General features: G+C 42.5%; 1 protein-coding gene across 2 annotated transcripts; it reads left to right on the top strand.

The window, feature by feature from the left end:
• Window positions 1-960: 960 nt before the first annotated feature.
• LOC109932921 (palmitoyl-protein thioesterase ABHD10, mitochondrial-like) lies at window positions 961-16,289 on the top strand. Of its 2 annotated transcripts, none has more exons than XM_048615486.1 (4): window positions 961-1,151; window positions 9,506-9,617; window positions 14,818-14,955; window positions 15,732-16,289. In XM_048615486.1, the coding sequence occupies exons 1-4, from the start codon at window positions 979-981 to the stop codon at window positions 16,077-16,079; spliced, it is 771 nt and encodes a 256-aa protein (XP_048471443.1). In that variant the 5' UTR covers window positions 961-978; the 3' UTR covers window positions 16,080-16,289. The 2 variants fall into 2 exon arrangements, with proteins under 2 accessions (XP_048471443.1, XP_048471442.1); XM_048615485.1 differs by lacking the exon at window positions 961-1,151 and adding an exon at window positions 4,937-5,028.
• Window positions 16,290-18,686: the final 2,397 nt, after the last annotated feature.

The following is an 18,686-nucleotide window of genomic DNA, read 5'->3' as shown; positions in this document are numbered from 1 at the left end:
ATAGAGTCGGACAATTTGTGCTGGGAGAATATTTCCGTGGATTACAAGCACTGTATAGGTTTATTGGACCAAATGGCCTGTTTTTACACTTTACTTATTGTGCTGTGAGTGTATAATGTCACTGCTCCCCTTAGCCAAGCTATAAAACATAGAATTCCTACTGCGTGGAAAGAGGCCATTCAGCCCATTAAGTCTGCACCAACCCTCTGAACAGCATACTACCCAGACCCAGCCCCTACCCAATTCCCGTAACCCTGCATTTCCCATGGCTAACCCACCTAGGCTACACATCCCTGGACACTATGGGCTATCTAGCATGGCTTATTCACCTAACCTGTGCATCTTTGGACCGTGGGATGAAACCGGAGCACCCAGAGGAAACCCACGCAGACACGGGGAGAACATGCAAACTCCACACAGACAGTCGCCCAAGGTCCCTGGTGCTGTGAAGCAGCAGTGCTATCTACTGAGCCACGATGCTGCCTGTGTTCATGTTTAAAGTTTGTGTAAATACAGTGCCATGTCAGTTTGTGAAAGCCTGAAGCTTCAAATAGTGTGTCACTCAGCAGGATAGTGTATAAGAAATATTTTTATGGTTACTTTTTGTTGCAGCCACTGGAAATTTCTTCAAACATAAAAAGTCATCAGCTTCTTTGAGCTCTAAGTAAAGTCGCCATAGTCCTGCTCTCTCTTTATAAAGAGAGAGATGACTGGTGATGGTTTAACTTGAGGGTCACTATGCCTCAGGCAAGAGGAGAGATTGAGAAGGATGGTCCTTCATGGTATCCTCAGCTGGTGCAGGAATTGAACCCACACTATTGGTGTTATTCTATAGAGCAAACCAGCCATCGAACCAATTGACACCCAAATATACTTTGAGCTACACTGGTAATAGGACAAAAAAAAGCGCAGTTGTTGGCTTGTACTTTGGGTTTGTCTGTAACTCATTGCAACAAACTTTCTTTATGTTACAGAGAGATGTCTTCCATTCAGTTCCTCACAAGGCCTCCCTTGCCTCGTTTGGCTTATCACAGAATTTTAGCACGGAACCCTGGAGTTGTGTTCCTGCCGGGATTCAAGTCCAACATGAATGCAGTGAAGGCATTAGCCCTGGAGGACTTCTGTCGTTCAGCGGGGCATTCCTTTATCAGGTACCATCTCAAAGTTTGTAAACACAATGACATTAAACAAAACGCACAACTAGGAATGGGGTTCTGGATAGGGCAGTGACAGGAAAAAAAGAGCAGCCATTAAAGTGGCAGTCCCGAACCAGAGGTCACAGTCTAAGGATACAGGGTAGGCCATTTAGGACTGAGATGAGGAGAAATTTCTTCAACCAGAGAGGGGAATTCTCTGCCACAGAAAGCAGTCGAGTCCAAAACCCTGAATGTTTTCAACAAGGAGTTGGATGTAATTCTTGGGGTTAAAGGGATCAAGGGAGAAAGCAGGAAGAGGGTGCTGAGTTGGATGATTAGCCTTGATCATGTTGAATGGTGGAGCAGGCTTCTATTTTTCTATGTTTTGTGTTTTAGATATTATGTTGGCTCAAAAAGCTTTTGTGTAATGTACGAAAGTGCAAAAAAACATACGGGGTAGGAAAAGAACAGCTGTACCTCAAGCCTGCCCACACTCAGGACAGTGACAGCATCAGAACATCAGACTTAGCTGCAGGAATAGGCTATTCGGCCCTTTTGAACCTTTTCCACCATTCACTAAGACCTGGTCGTGGTCTGAACTCCACCTTCCTGTCCATCCATTCCATAGACCATGACTTCCTTGCCTATCAACATTCTATTTAATTCTGCCTTAAATAAATTCAAGGACATAGCCGCCTGGGGAAGAAAATTTCCATAGAATGTTGGCAATCACTTGCTAACGAGTATGATTATCTACCAGGGAAACACTGTGACACTGGCGATGGGTTCTGTGGGTCCTTGCATAGCTGATGAGCCCAATCCTAGAGCCCCGTCTCCAACCACACATTTGGGAACTGTTTCTGGGAGATGGAATTGGTTCTTGGCCTTGAGATCATTGGCAATTCTTTCTCTGGTTTCTTTTCTGTCCTTCCTCTTCGTGTTCTCAAAGAATTGTGTCCCTTCATACAAGAGCTTCCTCCACATTGGTTTATTCCGAATGAGGGTCTCCCATGTGTTGAAATATATGTTGCATTTTTTGAGGGAAGCCTTCACGGACCCTCTGAAAAGCTTCCTATGTCCTCCTGTCGTTCGAGTGCCTTCCTTGAGCTGGGTGAAGAGGATTTGCTTTGGCAGTCGGAACTCCGGCATCCTATACACAAGGCTGATGATATTGGCTGCTTCAAGGACACTGACGTTAGAATTCCTGACCCCTCAGCTGATGTGAGAATCCATCTTAAACAATTTTGGTGGAACCTCTCAAGGGCTTTCAGGTGGTGTCTATATGTGCTCTAAGTTTCAGAGCTACATTGAAGGGTCAGACGGACAGACCCTTTAAAAAGGATCTTGGTATCAGCATAAATGTCACAGTTGAGCAAAGACTCTCATCATTGAATGCCCAAAGGCAGTGCTGAAAGATTGGATGTGGTGTTGAATTTTGCATCAATGTCAGCCTTAGGTGAGAGGTAGCTTCCCAGCTAAAGGAAATATTCCACATTTAGGAAGATTTCACCATTGATGGAGGGATGGACCAGAACTTTGATTTTGATTTTGATTATATTGTCAAGTGTATTTTACAGTAAGAATACAATAAACTAGAGTGAAAAGCTTTCATTTGTCACCTCGGGATGGCACCATTTTGAATAATTTAAGAATAAGCACTAAAAGAGAAAGGAATTGGCTCATCACCATCAATGACGCCTGTACTGTCGTCCTTCCTCCACCACTTCGCTACCGTCTACACCGCCACTGGACCCAACCAACATTGAAGTTGCTGATCTTCAGGGACCATCTTTGCACTGGGCCAATGTTCCCCCACCACCACCTCACTGCTGTCTGTGCCAGACCAACCAATGTCAGAGTCACTTCTCTCGCTGCTGGGCCCACCTCATCAATGCTGCCATGATGCCTTTCTGCCACTGCTTCATTGCCACCAGTGCCAACAACTTAGTTGTCGACCTTCAAGTGCCATCTTTTGCCGCTGGGCCTACCTCGCTGATGTCACCTCTGCCAATGTAGCAGCCGCTGATTCCAGGAGCTGTGCTTGCTCCAGAAGAATAAGTAAGGGCTCAATCTCCTCTGCACTGGGTCTGGTCGAGGTCTGTGCCCTGGGCCTGGCTTAAGACTGCTCGAGGACCATGCACTGAGCTCTCGTCGCCACCGATGTTGTCCAATGTAAGTAAGTTTTAAAAAAAAAAGAGATGGGGAAAAAAAAAAGAAAAAACTGCTGTGGCACAGGAACCCTACTGTGCTGCCATCTTGGACCTTGACCTTGACCTGGGTCAGGTTTGGTAAAAGATTTAAGTCTTCTTGAGGTTGAAGCTCAGACCAATTCTTCGATCTACTTTCACGTAGGCATTGTGTGAGGCTTGATGATTCTCTTCCGAGAGCGTGGAGATGACTTTGCCATCCACGTACTGAAGTCCCACAGCAAGGTCAATGTTATTTTCCTCTTGGATTTTAACTGGTTTAGAATGAAAACTTTCCAGTTTGTCCATCCTGTAGACAACATCCACACCATTGGGAATCTTCACCTTGACGTGATGATGAAGGTGGGGAGTAGTACACTGACGGCAGAAATAATCTCTTCATCTCTGTCTTAAAAGTTATATGACTCCGTCCCCTAGTTCTTATTTCCCTGAAAAGAGGAAACATCCTCCCAGTGTTCAGCCTCCTCAGGATCATTGTTTGTTACAAAAATAAAATAATCTTAACTCCAATGGATACAGACACCCTGCCCGCACCCCCCCAACATTTTTCCACATTGTGTAACCCCCTTATCTCAGGTATGAGTTCAGTTAGCCTTCTGTGCACTGTTTCTATTGCAATTATGTCCTTTTCCAAATACATTGCAACCTTCACAGCTATATAATCTCTCGAAGGAGCAGGAAATCCAGTCGAAAAACCCAGGCCCAATTAGAGATTTTTAAAAATTCCCCTCTGACTTGATCAGGTGGATTTATTTGATGGGCTGAATGGCCTTGTTTCTTTGTTCATGGGATCGGCATCAAGACTGTTGAAGAGAGTGGTTTGCTAGGCCATTTCAGAGGGCAATTAAGAATCAACCCTATTGTTGTGGGTCTGGAGTCAATGCAAATCAAACTAGGTAAGGATGGCAGATTTCCTATCTTCCTAAAGGGCATTAGTGAACTAGATGGTTTTTTTTTTAACAGTGGTTGGTTTCATGATCACTGTTAGCATTTCTTAAAAAAAAAAGCACCTTTTTATTAAATTCAAACTTCAGGTTAGTGCAGTGTGAACCCATGTCCCCTAGACAGTCATCTGGAACTGTGGGTTACCACCAAGTCACTGCCCACTCTCAATGTGTACTTAATTTACAATGAACAGGTTAGAATTATAAACAAATTTTTATTGGGATTATCCCCATCCCCTTAGGATGTAAACTGGCATCATTGCATAATTAATGTTGGTACAGTTTTTACCTGTCTCACAGGGCCAAGCACTTGGGTTCAATTCCAGATTTGGGTGACTGCCTGTGTGGAGTTTGCATATTCTCCCTACGTCTGCATGGGGCTCTGGTTTCCTCCCACAGTCCAAAGATGTGCAGATTAGGCAGGTTGGCCGTGCTAAATTGCATCATGGTGTGCAGGCTTAGGTGGATTAACCATGGTAAATGTGGGCTTAGGGGTGGAATGCTCTTCAGAGGGTCGGTACAGACTTGATGGGCCAAATTGCCTTTGTCTGCACTGTAGGGATTCTATGCTGTTTTATATGACCTACTGGATCTTGAGTTGCACTATGAGTTCACCGAAACTTTAAATCATTTTCTCATTTAGGTGAATTTTTTTGCAGTCTTTCAGATAAAACTGATCAGACTGTTGGACCCAATCTCCCCACCGATGATGGATTCACCCACACAGCAGTGTGCAATTTGGTGAGACCCCAGCATGGTTCGAGTGATTTCTGTCCATGCTGTACTTCTGTACCTGGGGTTGTGAGGTGGGAAAGGAGGTCACGGAGATAAACTGATAACGACACGTTTCCAGATATTTAATAGTTAGAAACATAAAGGAGGAGGGAAATAAATGGCTTGACATAGTCTAGGACGATAAAATCATTGGTGCATTTGATTGTGTCCTATCTGCTTGCTAAACGGAAGCATTGACATTTGGGTGTTCTTCCAGCCAACTAACTTAGCTAATTAAAATAGCCACTTCTGTAAATAAGCAAGGAGAGGAACTGACAGTTCACATAATATCCTGTTGACTTGCACTGCAAATTTTATTTTTTATTCCTATTTATAACAATTGCTGGCAATCAATTCAGCTGCTTTATATTCATTGCTTACAGTGTTTGGTCACTGGACTAAAATCTGCTATCTGTTGTTAAAGTCTTTCAGGACACACACTTGCTCTATAAACAATCCCGATTAATGTGTCAACTTTTAAAATGTAATTTACCCTCAATAGACTTAATATCAGGCATTTCTTAATATCTTACTTGGTTCCTTTTCGTTAAGGTCTTTCTGATATGATTCACTGCACAACGTGTGGGAACCTCCCCACAAAACGTTCAACAATTTTGAGATGCCGAACCTGTTGTTGGTATCCATTTGCCTGATTTCCTATTCTACTGGCAGTGGCATGATGAAATGAGTGAAATTGCATTTATATAGCACCATTCACAGATTCTGGACACTTCAAAGTGCTTCAGAGCCAAAAAAGTATTTTGGAGGTATTATCACGATAGTCATGTAGCCAAGGTTCCTTCAACAGCATTTTCTAAACTTAGCACCACCCAGAAATATAAGGGCAGGAGATGTATGGATAATTACCACCTATTACTTCCTCTTCACATCAAACACCATCCTGACATGGAACTATTTAACTATTCCTTTACTGTCACTGGGTGAAAATCCTGTAAGCCACTTCCCTAACAACACTGTGGGTGTTCCGACATCTTATGGACTACAGTGGTTCAGAAAATCCTACAGTGTGGAAGCAGGCCATTCAGCCCATACCAACCCTCAAAAGAGCATCCCATCCAGACCCACCCAATCTCTGTAACCCTGAATTTTCTGTGGCTAATCCATGTAGCCTGCACATCCTATGGCCAGTCCACCTAACCTGCACATCTTCGGACTGCGGGAGGAAACCGGAGTACCCAGAGGAAACCCATGCAAACATGGTGAGAATGTGCAAACTCCATACAGACAGTCGTCTGATGGTGGAATCGAACCTGGGTTGCTGGTGCTGTGAGGCAGCGGTGCTAACCACTGAGCTACCATGCCACCCTCACTGTGCCAGGTTCCGAATCTGAACAATTAATACTGTCCTTGCCAATGATCACACCTGGCGTAATTGTGCGCATTGCGAGATTCTGCAAAGAACAATGAAATAATCTGCTTGCAATACTATTGGTGGAGGGACAAATGTTGGTGAAGGAGAGCTCCTGGATCTTCTCTGAGGAACACCATTAGATCACTTAAGAACACCATTAGGTCCTTTCCATCTATCTAAGTTAGGGTATCTGATCAGTTTTAATATCACATCCAAAGACAGAACTTCCAACAGTATGGCCTTGAATATCAGCTGAGCTTAGGTGGTTATAACATTGCAATAGGGCTCAAACCTACAACCTTCCCAACCCAGAAATGAAAGTGTTGCCACTGTATGAAGGCTAACATTCTGTTTCACAGAAGATGGGTGCTTAGGTGGTTAGGAAGCGTGGTTAAGGCTATAACATTTCATTTTTAAATATCATCATGTATTTGGTAGCTGGAATATCATTAACCCTGATCAAGGGTTACTAGGTTTATACCACACCCTATGTCTAGATCTATGGGATTATTACAGTACCAAATATTTCACAGGAGGAATGCATTTTGAATTGCATTTGCAGTGTTCAAAGTTTGCCAAAGAAATCTGAGCCTCAACTTGTGTGTGAGAGTGCACAACATCATTTAAATCCGAACTTGTGCTGGCAAAGGGTGGAGAGACTGATTTATGCACTACCTGACTGATCAATCTTTATGGTTCATCTTTCAAATTCTTTCTGAAAGGGCTTGAAGAGAATGACATCCCTGTCTTTGAGGAAAAGTTATGAGTCTTTTTCTTTCTCTCCATGATTTCTAACATACTTGTACCTGAAAGATAGAGGCCAAACTCTCCCATCTCACCTGCTACACCTTGGCATGGTCAGACCCCAGTTATCGGAACATCTGGCCCCGGAATGTGCATTTTGGAGGGAGGACAAGCTTGCTAATTACAGAGAGAAATATGCCCCACTGGTTATGTTCTTGTGACAGGAATTTCACCCTCTTTGTACATGAGCTCCAGCCAAAGTTGATACTATCAACATATGTAATGTGTGTATGGTTTCAAAAGAAAACTTAAGTTTTGTTTAAATGGCATCCGCAAACGTTTATTAAAACCAGACTCCTCTACATCTGTTTGTTTCCTTTTGTAAGCTGTGTGCTTTGCTACAGTTTCCATGGAAACAAATATCTGTCTGCTTGGTAATAATGCAAAACCCTTTCCTCGTTGTGTACTGAACTCCAGAGTAAAATTGAATGGTAAAACTTGACAGAATTAACAGTTTGAGGACCCTCACAACCTAAAGAAATCAATTCTGTGCAAAGTGCTAGAATTTCAGAACCGTCAGATACAGGTTTGTGCATGGCATGTTTCCAAATTTAACATAGGGGGGGGGGGGGGGGGGCACTAGTGATTAGCCACCTTCCCTAGCAAAGGGAGGCAAGATCAGATGGTAAATCGTCAGCTGCTCTCTTGCTCCTCTCAGTGGCCAGTTTTGGAGAGTGTTGGAATTCCTTTTTGTTTCTGGCTGCCTCACTGCTCACATGACTTATCAGGCCACGCTAAACCCATTACAAACAGTAACATTTTCTGAAGAAGGGTCTAGGCCTGAAATGTCAGCTTCCCTGCTCCTCTGATGCTGCTTGGCCTGCTGTGTTCATCCAGCTCTACACCTTGTTACCCTGTTACAGACAGTAATCTCTAACGATTTGCTTTTTGCCAAGCAGAATAAATGTGGCCTGGGTCTAACAAATAACACTGATTACAAAGATTCTCACAACCTGTCTTGCTTCTTGGCAAACCTGACAAATTAAAGGAGAATTTCTGAACTCAAAAAGAACTTCGTATTTGATACCCTTAGTTCCTTTTTGGATAAATGACCATCAGTTAAACACGTCTAAAGTAACAGTATGTTTTCATATGCAGTAATGATACTGATTTCTGTACTATTTTCTTAGGTTTGTGCTATATGTTATGAAGGTGTTCATAATGAACGGGTGAACACACGGTCTGGAATTTTAGCTAGTTGAACACTTCACTGTCTGCAAATTCTGGGAATGAAAGCACTGACTGCTTACAATAATTTAAAGGGTGTAATTTAGAAAACAAATAGATGAAAGAGTTCTGTGCCTCTAAAGCATAAGTGTCTCTGAACAGCCATTTTGGATTTAAATAAAATTGTTGAAGATGGTTTCGATCACAATTTCCAGAATTCTGAAGCACCTGAGAGAAACCCGGTGATGATTGGGTGGCACAGTGGCTCAGCAGTTCGCACTGCTGTCTGGTAGCACCAGGGATCCAGGTTCGGTTCCTGCCATGGCCAACTGTCTGTGTGGAGATTATACATTCTCCCTGTGTCTGAGTGGGTTTCCACTGGATGCTCTGGTTTCCTCCCACAGTCCAAAGATGAGCAGGATTGATGGATTGGCCGTGCTAAACTGTCCATGGATGTGCAGCGTAGGAGGATTAGCCATGGGGAATGCAGGGGGGTCTGGGTGTGATGCTCTTTGGAGGGGTGATGTGAACTCGATGGGCTGAATAGCCAGCTTCCACACTGTAGGGATTCAATGATTTAAGAACGCAGTGATGTAAATGAATATTTAAGGCAGGAGATTCTTATGTCCTTTGATCTCCTGAGCTGATTTTGTGGCGGGTGGGAGAAATGCCTTTTATCTATCTACCTAAGATTAAAAACAATTTTACAATGGTCTTGCCAAGAGGCCAGAGAAGCAGGCTTTTGGTCTGTCCAGCGTTGTCCCCTGAGGAAGATCAAAGACAGTGCTGGAACTATGGTTCAGCACCTTACGTCCCTACACTGGAACTCCAAGATTGTGCTGCCATAGAACTGTTTGGCCACCCACAGCATGTAGCCTTAATATAATTCCAGATCTGATAAATTCGACTCACTAACCACTTTAGCGTAGCAACTTGCATGGTTTACTGAGGCAAAATTAATCCTTGTCAGTTAAAATGTTGAATTTCCATGATACAGACCATGTTCGTGTCAAATTTTATCTAAGATGTGAATTTAGTTTGATTTTTTTTTGTAAAATCAGACAGTCTTTCATCTGAGCTAGCGTGTGCTGATTCCTGCAGGTTTGATTACATGGGCTCTGGCAGCTCCGAAGGTAATTTTGAGGATTGCACATTAGGAGATTGGAAGAACGACGTGCTGACGGTCTTGCATACTCTCACCACGGGACCTCAGGTAAATACTCTAACCCATGTGTTTAGTCTGATACTGTTATCATTCTTTTAACAAGTTGGGCCCAACTTCTTTTTCTCCACATTTAATTGTGAATCAGCAACCATTTGTTTATGCTTCCCCACCCTTTCCCTAATCTCATTCACGGTAGGCTTTAGCAGAGTACTGCTAACTCTCCAGTACCCTTTCAAAGATGAATAGTGAATGTTAGTGGCTAGTGGCAGTGATAAGGTTCTCATCCCATGTGCTCAAACGACTCCAGAGCCTCTCCCCCTCCCTACATCCATCCTCCGCTGACCCTCAGAGAGCTTTGTGTTCCCCAGATTCTAGTGCGCCTCTGATTTCTTTCACTGTACGTTGGCAGCGTCCCTTCATCCATTTAAGACCTAAACTCTCACAGTTCCCTTCCTAAGCCTTGCCACCTCTCTACCCTTTCTTCCTCTTTTAAGGTACTCCTTAAGACCTATTTCTTTGACCAAGCTCTTGATCTTAATAAGTTTCCCTGGTTTAGTGTTAAATGGTTGTCTGGTTGTGTTCCTGTGAAGTGACTTGGGATGTCATACTCTATTAAAGGTGCTATATAAATGTAGGCCTTTTTTGGTGCTGTAGCAGCTCCACAGGTACCTCCATTGGAATCAGGTGACTCATCTATTTTTTGTTGTTGTTGTTGTTCTCAACTAAAATGGAAAAAGGACTGTTTTCAGCCAAACACTGAATGGGTGTACTTTAAATTTGTGAGTTGTGTTTACATTTTTAAAAATTCATTCACGGGGCATGGGTCTCTCTGGCAGGACCAGCATTTATTGTCCATCTCCAGTTGCCTTTTGGACTGTGGTGAGCCACCTTCTTGAACCATGCAGTCCGCTTGGTAACGGTACCCCCATGTGTTGTTGGGGAGGGAGTTCCAGGATTTTGACCCAGTTGACACTGAAGGTACAGCGATACGTTTCCAAGTCAGGATGGTGTGTGGCTTGGAAGGGAACTTGCAGCTAGTGGTATTCCCATGTATTGCTGCTTTTGTCCTTCTTGATGGAAGTGGTTGTGTGTTTAGAAGGTGTTGTCTAAGGAGCCTTGATGAATTTCTGTTGCTTTACAAATGGTTTTGGATGGGGGACACCATGGCACAGCGGAAAGTAAGAACTACAGCTTAGGGTGGCATTGATAAATAGAACACTAGATTGCCAACACACTCTGTGTCAGCTCATGGGTTTCTGAATGATGCCCATAATTCCCCACAGAGGGCAGTTAATGTCGATAAGCAACCAAATGCCTTTTATTCACAAGGGATTCTCTGCAACCTTTGGTAGGTGTGCGCGTGGGATTCAGGTGGCAACAGAGTGCTGATTGGTTTGTACAATTGTTACCAGTCGTGGATGCCAGATGTTACCAGTTTGATGATGGCACTCTGGCTCCTAGACAAGTTAACAATTTGGTTGTTTTTCAGAGAGGGTGGGAAACCTCTGAGTGGCTGGAAAAGCAGGTTCTGTGTCAATCTCTCCTTGGTGAAAGCACCTGAAGCCTGAAGAAAGCCAGATAGTCCTCCCTACCCGCAACTCTCCCACCCACCAGTTGCTGTAAGCTATTACCTTTTACCAATAGTCGGGTACCAATTGCCCTATAACCTTTGTTAGAAGTGGAAGAAGCCAGAGAAAGGAGATCAAAGAACTGGAGCTCTCAAGAAGCAAAAAGAACAACTAATCAAACCCTGCGGACACTTCATATTGAATGGTGTTTCCCTAGTCTTTTTCTTTCTGCTTCAATGAAAACACGAATGTTTGTGTGTGTCTGTGTGTGTGTGAGAGTGTTTGTCTGTGTGGGGTGTGTGTAGAGTTCTATGCTGATAATTCATAGTTTACCTGTGACTGCACCTGACTTACTTGTAATAAAGAGAAACCTCGTCAGTATTTTTGGTTAACCTGGTTATGTCAAACAGGCAAACTAGGGATTTTTCATGCTTGTATTAAATCAAAATATTTATTTAAATTTAAGTAGCATTTCTGTGGTGACACTAGTAGTAGTGGGGATTGAGAATCATTGCATATTTACCAAATGGGTCATGAATCACAGCACAGTCAAAGAATTGAAATTATGATCTTCCTGCTTCACCTGAACTCCTCTATGATACAAAGTAGTGTTATTACCCACAAAGTTTCCTATTCCTTGACATTGATTGTTCATTCAAAAGTCATCTTTCATCTGGATATTCACTTCATTCTTTTTACAAAGTAAGGACTACTGCTCAGGGTGGCACTGACGAGTAGGGCAGTAAGTTATCTTCTGAGGAACCGTTCTGAGGAAGGGTCACCGGACCCAGAACGTTAACTCTGTTTTTTTTCTTCACAGATGCTGCCAGATCTGCTGAGCTTTTCCAGCAACTTTGTTTTTGTTCCTGGTATTAAGAGACATTTTTTACTTAGTGAGTTATGATTATCTAGAATGCACAATTGAAAGAAAGGTGGAAGCTAATTCACTCACAACTTCCAAAAGACCATTGGATAAATACGTGAAGTTAATAAATTTGCAGAATGGGGAAGAAAAGATGGGGACTAACTGAATAGCTCATCAAAGAGCTGACACAGGAAGATGGGCCAAATGGCTGTCTTCTGTAATGCCTCATTCTGTGGAAATTATTGAAAAATGCGTGTACATTTACAGAATCTATTGTTCTTTAAGGGATATTTCTGTCCCTGTGAATTATAAACCAGAACTGGGGAAGTGAAGGCTTCAAAGCAAAACACTGTTCTTTAAATCTTCACAGTGAAAAATTCTCGTGCTCTCAAAATAGGCTACCACTTTGCTGAAATGTCATTGTGCTACTTGAATTTGACAGGCCGGATGCAAAAAATAGCTGGAAACAGCTATTGTTGCTTTTTGGAAGGAGTATACTCCAGGGAGTAGCCTACTTAAGGATTTGCCAGGAGCAATGAAACACTTCAGCACATTACTTAGCTCTCCAGTAGCTTTTGTACAATAGAAGCATTGCCCAGTCGGCTGCAATTTTCTTTTTGTTTTTTTACCTTGGGTTGTGCCACTGGCAAAGCCAATGTTTATTGCCCTTAAAGATGGTAGTGAACCACCTTCTTGATTGAGTAACTTGCCAGGCCATTTCGGGGAACGGGTAAGAGTCAATCACCTTGGTGTCGATCTCTTCATATGTAGGTCAGACCAGGTACAGTTGGCAGATTTCCTTCCCTAAAGGACATGAGTAAACCAAGTCTTATTGTCAATCCAGTAGTCTCTTGATTATTAATAATGAGACTCTAGTTTTATTATATATTTGAATTTAAATTCCACCAGCTGCCGTGATGGCATTTGAACCCATGTCTGTAGAGCATTAGTCCAGGACTGTAAATTACCGGCCCTGTAATATGGCTGCCATGCTGCCACCCTCCAAATACAGAACAAAGGATTCCTGTTTATTCTAGTTCAACTTGAGTTAGCTTGGAACTGTGCACCTGGTCTCAATGCAATTGGACAATAGTGAGGAGATGTCACCCTATTCCACAATCTCTCCCACAAAGTGCATTTGTCTGGCTGTCAGATCAGACTTGGTCATTATGCCTCTTTGAGGTTGCAAAGCTCAACAGCACTTAACTTGAATGAATTGCTGTAGGGTACCCAGCATGTGTGGAATTGTACAGAAGAAGAGAATGGTGTCTTGAGGAGAGGGTTGGGGGGGTTGGATTTGGTGGTAGTTGAATGGATGTAGGATCTAAACTATATTAAGAATTTTCTGCATTTGATGTTGGAGTTTTTAATTTAAGAATAGCCTTGCCTCAGGTCAAGATCATAACACATCTGTGCTTTCTGGTTTGCATTGTGCATATCAGTGATCAGGAAATTAATATTTAATTCCTGGAGTTGCCAGGACATTCCTGGAGGATTGGCATCCCTGATAAAGATAACAATAGTAAGCTTGTATATGTAGTTAGCTAGTGTAGGATGGCTTGTATGTGTAGAGTAAGCAGTACTGGATTGGTTGCATTATTTTACCCTTTACATCTTCCTCCAAAATAAGCATATTCTAGAAAATGCAGAGACAATGTTTGAAAGAGTAAAACGTCTAATACACATTGCCTCATTTAGCACTCTTAATAGCTTAAAAAATTGGGGCTATATGAAGCATGCTAAAAGACAATCACTTGCTTATTAGTAAACCTATCTTTAGGATGGGTTACATGCCTGACGTAATTTTCAGGTTGGCTGCCTTGAATCTAAGTGGCCCAAATATCCACTTACCTACTCTTACTAACACTAATTTTTACTAATTCTTACTAACTTAACAACTCTTATCAGCACTTACTAGCTTTTTAGTTAACTATTTCTTACTAATACCAATTCTTAATAACATGATTTATCAACAGTTGCTAACTTATTAACATTTACTGACTCACACACACACTATTAACTCTTTCTGCTTCCCTCTTAACGTAACTAGGACGAGGCCATTCAGTCCCCGAGCCTGCTCCATCATTTAATGTGATTGTGACTGATCTCATCCCAGCCTCAACTCCACAATCTCCAATCTGGAGCACCAGTTCCTAACGTTTCCATCTCTCTCTAGCTTGTTCCCTTCCACTTGGTGTCTTCCAACTTCCCAAGTCAACCTTCTCAGCAAGTGAGAGGGAGGGAGGGAGGGAGGGAGAAAGAGAAGACCAGGGAGCAGGAGGAGCTGGGCCAGGAAGCAACAAGCTAGTCAGCAGTTTGTATGTTTTTTTAAGAAGAAATAGACTCGGTATTTGCAGTGATTGTGCCAAAACAAAAATGGAGGTAACACCATTCTGAGATCTGCACTAATTAACAAACCACATGAAATAGCTCCACAGAGGCTGGCATCCCATCACCAAGTCACAGTACATGGACTCTGACCAGCTAGCTCAGAGCCAGTCTCTAAAATGAGCAGAATTCCTGAAACTCTTGTTTCTATCTGTCAGCCAGGGCTCCCTGATTGGCTCAGGTTAACAGGCCCAATCAAGGAACCCACACTTAATAAGATCCACCTTGCCAACCTCGCCCCTCCCACCGCACCCACCAATCACTACTTCACACTAAAATGCAAATGTGATAATAGAACAAATATCACCTGCACTGATTTTCTCTCTAGTCCTTTGACATCACCAGTTTTGGGCGTACTATCATTTATCTGAATGTTAATGTCATGTCTTAGGTAAGTGTCTCTCCTTCTCTATCCTCCATATTTCAGGTTCTTGTTGGTTCTAGCATGGGCGGTTGGCTTATGTTATTGGCTGCTCTTGCGAAGCCAGAGAATGTGGCCGGATTGGTTGGTATAGCAACAGCTGCTGATCACTTTGTAACTGTTTTCAACCAGCTTCCCTCTGAGGTAAGTGATTGAAAAAGCACCAATGTTTAAACAGTTGAATGAATAAAAAAAACAAGGGAGAGAGTACTGCACATCTGAAAAAAATTCAGGAAATGCTGAAAATAGCTAAAATCTGTAAGGAGACCAGACAGAGGAACCTTTAGAATTTGTGACAAAGGGCGTGTGCCCTTTTTGTTTGCAAAGACTCTATTTGTTGCAAATTCTGCTTTTATTGTGGATAATTATATACCTAGCTAAGTGGAGATTGTCAGTGTATTGGCCCCATTCATTCCCTTGACACCTTCTCCAAACATACAATTTCAATATTTAGTTCATATTATACACCCTTACATTTTTATGGTGGCTTGCTTATTTACCAGGACTCAGCTGTTTCTAAACATTGCAGCTTTGGCCTCTGTATATCAGAGCTCATTCAGAGGTTTTTCAGAGTTCTGAAGGTACTCACTCCAAAGGCATATTTTGTCTTTCAAGTGGCGTTTTAAGTATTTCCGCAGCGTTGATGCATTCCACCCGTGTGCCCTACCAAGCCCTGGTAATTTTGACAAAACTGCAGATGCTCAAAATCTGAAACAAAACATAAATTGCTGGAGAAACTTGGCAGCATCTGTGGAGAGAAAGAAGAGTTGATGTTTTGACCCTTCTTCTGAAGAGTTTCTGCTGAGCTTTCTGCAGCAATTTCTGTTCTCAGGTTTGTTATAAATGGATGAGATTTCTGTCTCTGCTCACTGTGTGTGCCTAATCTGTGTCTTTCCCTCTCTCTTTCCTTACATTGTCAGGCCAGAGAAGATGCTGTGAGGACAGGCAAATACAATATGCCGTCCAAGTACAGTGCCAGTGGCTTCTACAGCATGAAATATAACTTTATAAAGGAGTCAGAGCAGCACTCTCTGCTACAAAACCGCATCAACATCTCATGCCCAGTGCGGCTTATGCATGGCATGAAGGATGAAGTGGTACCCTGGCAGGTTTCCATCAAAGTGGCAGAACAACTCATCAGTGATGATGTGGACATCATCCTCCGAAAAAATGGAGATCACCGCTTGTCACAGGATGAAGATATCAAGCTCCTGGTTACTGTCGTTGCTGACCTACTGCAAAAGTTAACCAAAAAAGATCTGGATTGAAAGGAACACAGTTGTGTTGGAATTCATTGTCAGTTAATACTAATCAAAAAGGTTAAGCAGGGTCTTCACCTGTGTTTTTGTGTTTTGCTGTCATAAATCAAGGGCTTAGATAACTGCAGCTGTTGAACTAGAACGTACTTCATATTCGGAGAAATGTGGTTAGACATAATCTCTGCAGCAAATAAAAGTTTTGTATACCTGCCAAAGACATTACAATGTCTTGCTCCTGAATTATTTCACCAGTGGAAAGGCAACTTCAAACAGTTAGAAAGGATGTGGAATATATACAGGGCTCTTAAAATTCCTTGTATAAGTGCAAAATACTCTGGATGTTAGAAATCTAAGTACTTTCAAGTGTCATATTTAACGTTTTGAGTCTGCTGTGACTTCAGACTTCTTCAGAAGAGTCACACTGGACTTGAAATGTGAACTTTGCTTTTCTCTTTCCACAGATGCTGCCAGACCAGCTGAGTCTGTCCAGTACTCTCTGCATTAGAATTCCTTCCTGATTTGCTTTAGAACTGACCTGAGGGGAAAAGCACACCCCAAGTGTAAAACATTACTGCAGTGACATTTCAAAGTATTTAATTGGCTGCCAAGTGCTTTGAGATGACCTGAGGTTCAAAAGGTGCTACACAATCCTTTCTGAATCAGCTTTGAGTTGAAATCTCTACAAGTGTGAGGGAGCTGATTCCAGACAGGGTAGTAGTTGGATGTGACACTTTGCAGCTAATTTTTGGAATCACCTCCCAAGGAAGACTTGATGGGAGCTTAATGTGGTTGGGGTACTAGCATGACAGGAAGTGAAAATAAATCCAAATGTGTTCTTTGTTACAGCTTGATGTGAACCACCATGTTAATCTCTGACATTGTAATTTTCTCTGGCCCTTTCAATCACTTTATCTTGACTCCCTCTTGACAGGAACTAGCAGTTTTGTTTTTAGCCTGTGAGACAAGTGAAATATTTTGCATGAGGAATGGTGAGCCCTTCTGTATTTTTTCATTTGGAATAGCTAGGCATCTTGAGATCTAGCACCATTCTCCATTGAAACAACACCCACCCCCACCCCTCTCAGAACTCCCTGTCAAAAATCTAATCTGCTGGATGCATGTCATGACCTCTACAGATTCCTATTGAATAAGAATAAGGAGGGATTGGCCCTGGAAAGTGATGCAATCTACCTCACTAGATTATCGCCCCCTGCTGGCCTAGGTTAAAAATGGCACCCATCATATGGAGAAACAACTGTATGCAAAGTTAAAATTAATTAAAAGCCTCCTGGCGTGTTCAATAAAAATATTTGCAATATTACTGCAGGGGTGAATTTTTTTGTGCCAACAGTTTGGCCGAGTACTAGCAGTGATGGTCACTGCGTAGCGGCCAGGGATAGAGAACCTGGCTGATGCTCCTTCCCATGTAAGGGAGATGGTGGGTTGGTCAATTATCTTTGATCAGCTACCAGCACATCACAGCTCTGCAATAGCAGCTCCAGAATCTGGTCCATGTTGTCAGCTACCAAACTGCATGGAACACGGTGTACTCAGCCCATGGAGACAGATTCAGTTTAATAAATCATCTATCTAGGGTTTCATAAAGAATATCCCACCAACACCTATCCCTCTACCCTATCCCTGTAACCTTACATTTCCCATGCCTAATCCACCTAGTCTACACATCCCTGGCAATTTAGCATGGCCAATCCACCTAACCTGCACATCTTTGGACAGTGGGAGGAAACCAGAGAACCCAGCAGGAACCCACAGACACAGGGAGAACATGCAAACTCCAAACAGACAATTGCCCAAGGGTGGTCCCTAGCTCTGTGAGGCAGCAATGCTAGCTACAGAGCCACTGTGCTGTCCCAATGTAGCCACTGACATTTTTACTGATTAGACAGAGAGTGGATAAATAGCTGATGAAAAACATTTGCAGAGGTATTTCACAGAGACCAATTGGTTCTGGGGAAATTTATTGCCACTTCGTACAATGATTGCAAACAAAATGTGACATGTAGCAAATTCCTGGTAAAATCATTGCAAAATTGCAAGTATTTCATCTGCAAAGCTGTTTCAGTCCGTATGGAAACAAACAAATGCTGTAGTTCACAGCGGGTGAGACAGCTTCTGTGGAGAAAGTAAACACCTGTTTTGAGTCTAGATGACTCTTCTAAACTTGAAACATTGGCTTGTTCTCTCTTGATAGATACTGTTTGATGCACAGTGATCTCCAGCATTTATTATTTTCAGTACAGATTCCAGCATCTGCAGTAATTTGCTCCTACCTGTTTCAGTCTGTGTGTTGTTTCCATGGGAATATGTAGAGGATTGTAAGCCAGTTCTTTCTCAGGGTGTTCTCCCAATCCCTTGCGGCATCTTCAGCAGACGGGTAGCAGTCTGCTCTGGAGAAATGTCTTAATGGAGTTTTCAATCAAAGTTACAAAGACTGGGGATGCATATGCAAGACTACTTTTGATTTTATAGGACCTTGGCTCTGAACGAACTTAGTCCTGTTCCCCATGCCAATTAATATTTTACATTTGGAAAGATTGATAATAGTTTTCCCTTTTAAAAGCTATTGCCAGATTGTTAATGAGCATTCAGTAGTGG

The sequence above is a fragment of the Rhincodon typus genome, chromosome 32, assembly GCF_021869965.1.
Source record: "Rhincodon typus isolate 14 chromosome 32, sRhiTyp1.1, whole genome shotgun sequence".
In the NCBI taxonomy this organism is placed as follows: domain Eukaryota; kingdom Metazoa; phylum Chordata; class Chondrichthyes; order Orectolobiformes; family Rhincodontidae; genus Rhincodon; species Rhincodon typus.
Note: the sequence above shows the minus strand (reverse complement) of the source record. Positions and strands in the feature narration are given on the sequence as shown.

Bases quoted from the DNA above. Each gene is read 5' to 3' on its own strand.
- LOC109932921 (XM_048615486.1), top strand. From the start codon at position 979: ATGTCTTCCATTCAGTTCCTCACAAGGCCTCCCTTGCCTCGTTTGGCT. The intron at 1,152-9,505 runs GTACCATCTCAA...TGATTCCTGCAG, and splicing joins GCGGGGCATTCCTTTATCAG to GTTTGATTACATGGGCTCTG. The intron at 14,956-15,731 runs GTAAGTGATTGA...TTACATTGTCAG, and splicing joins TCAACCAGCTTCCCTCTGAG to GCCAGAGAAGATGCTGTGAG.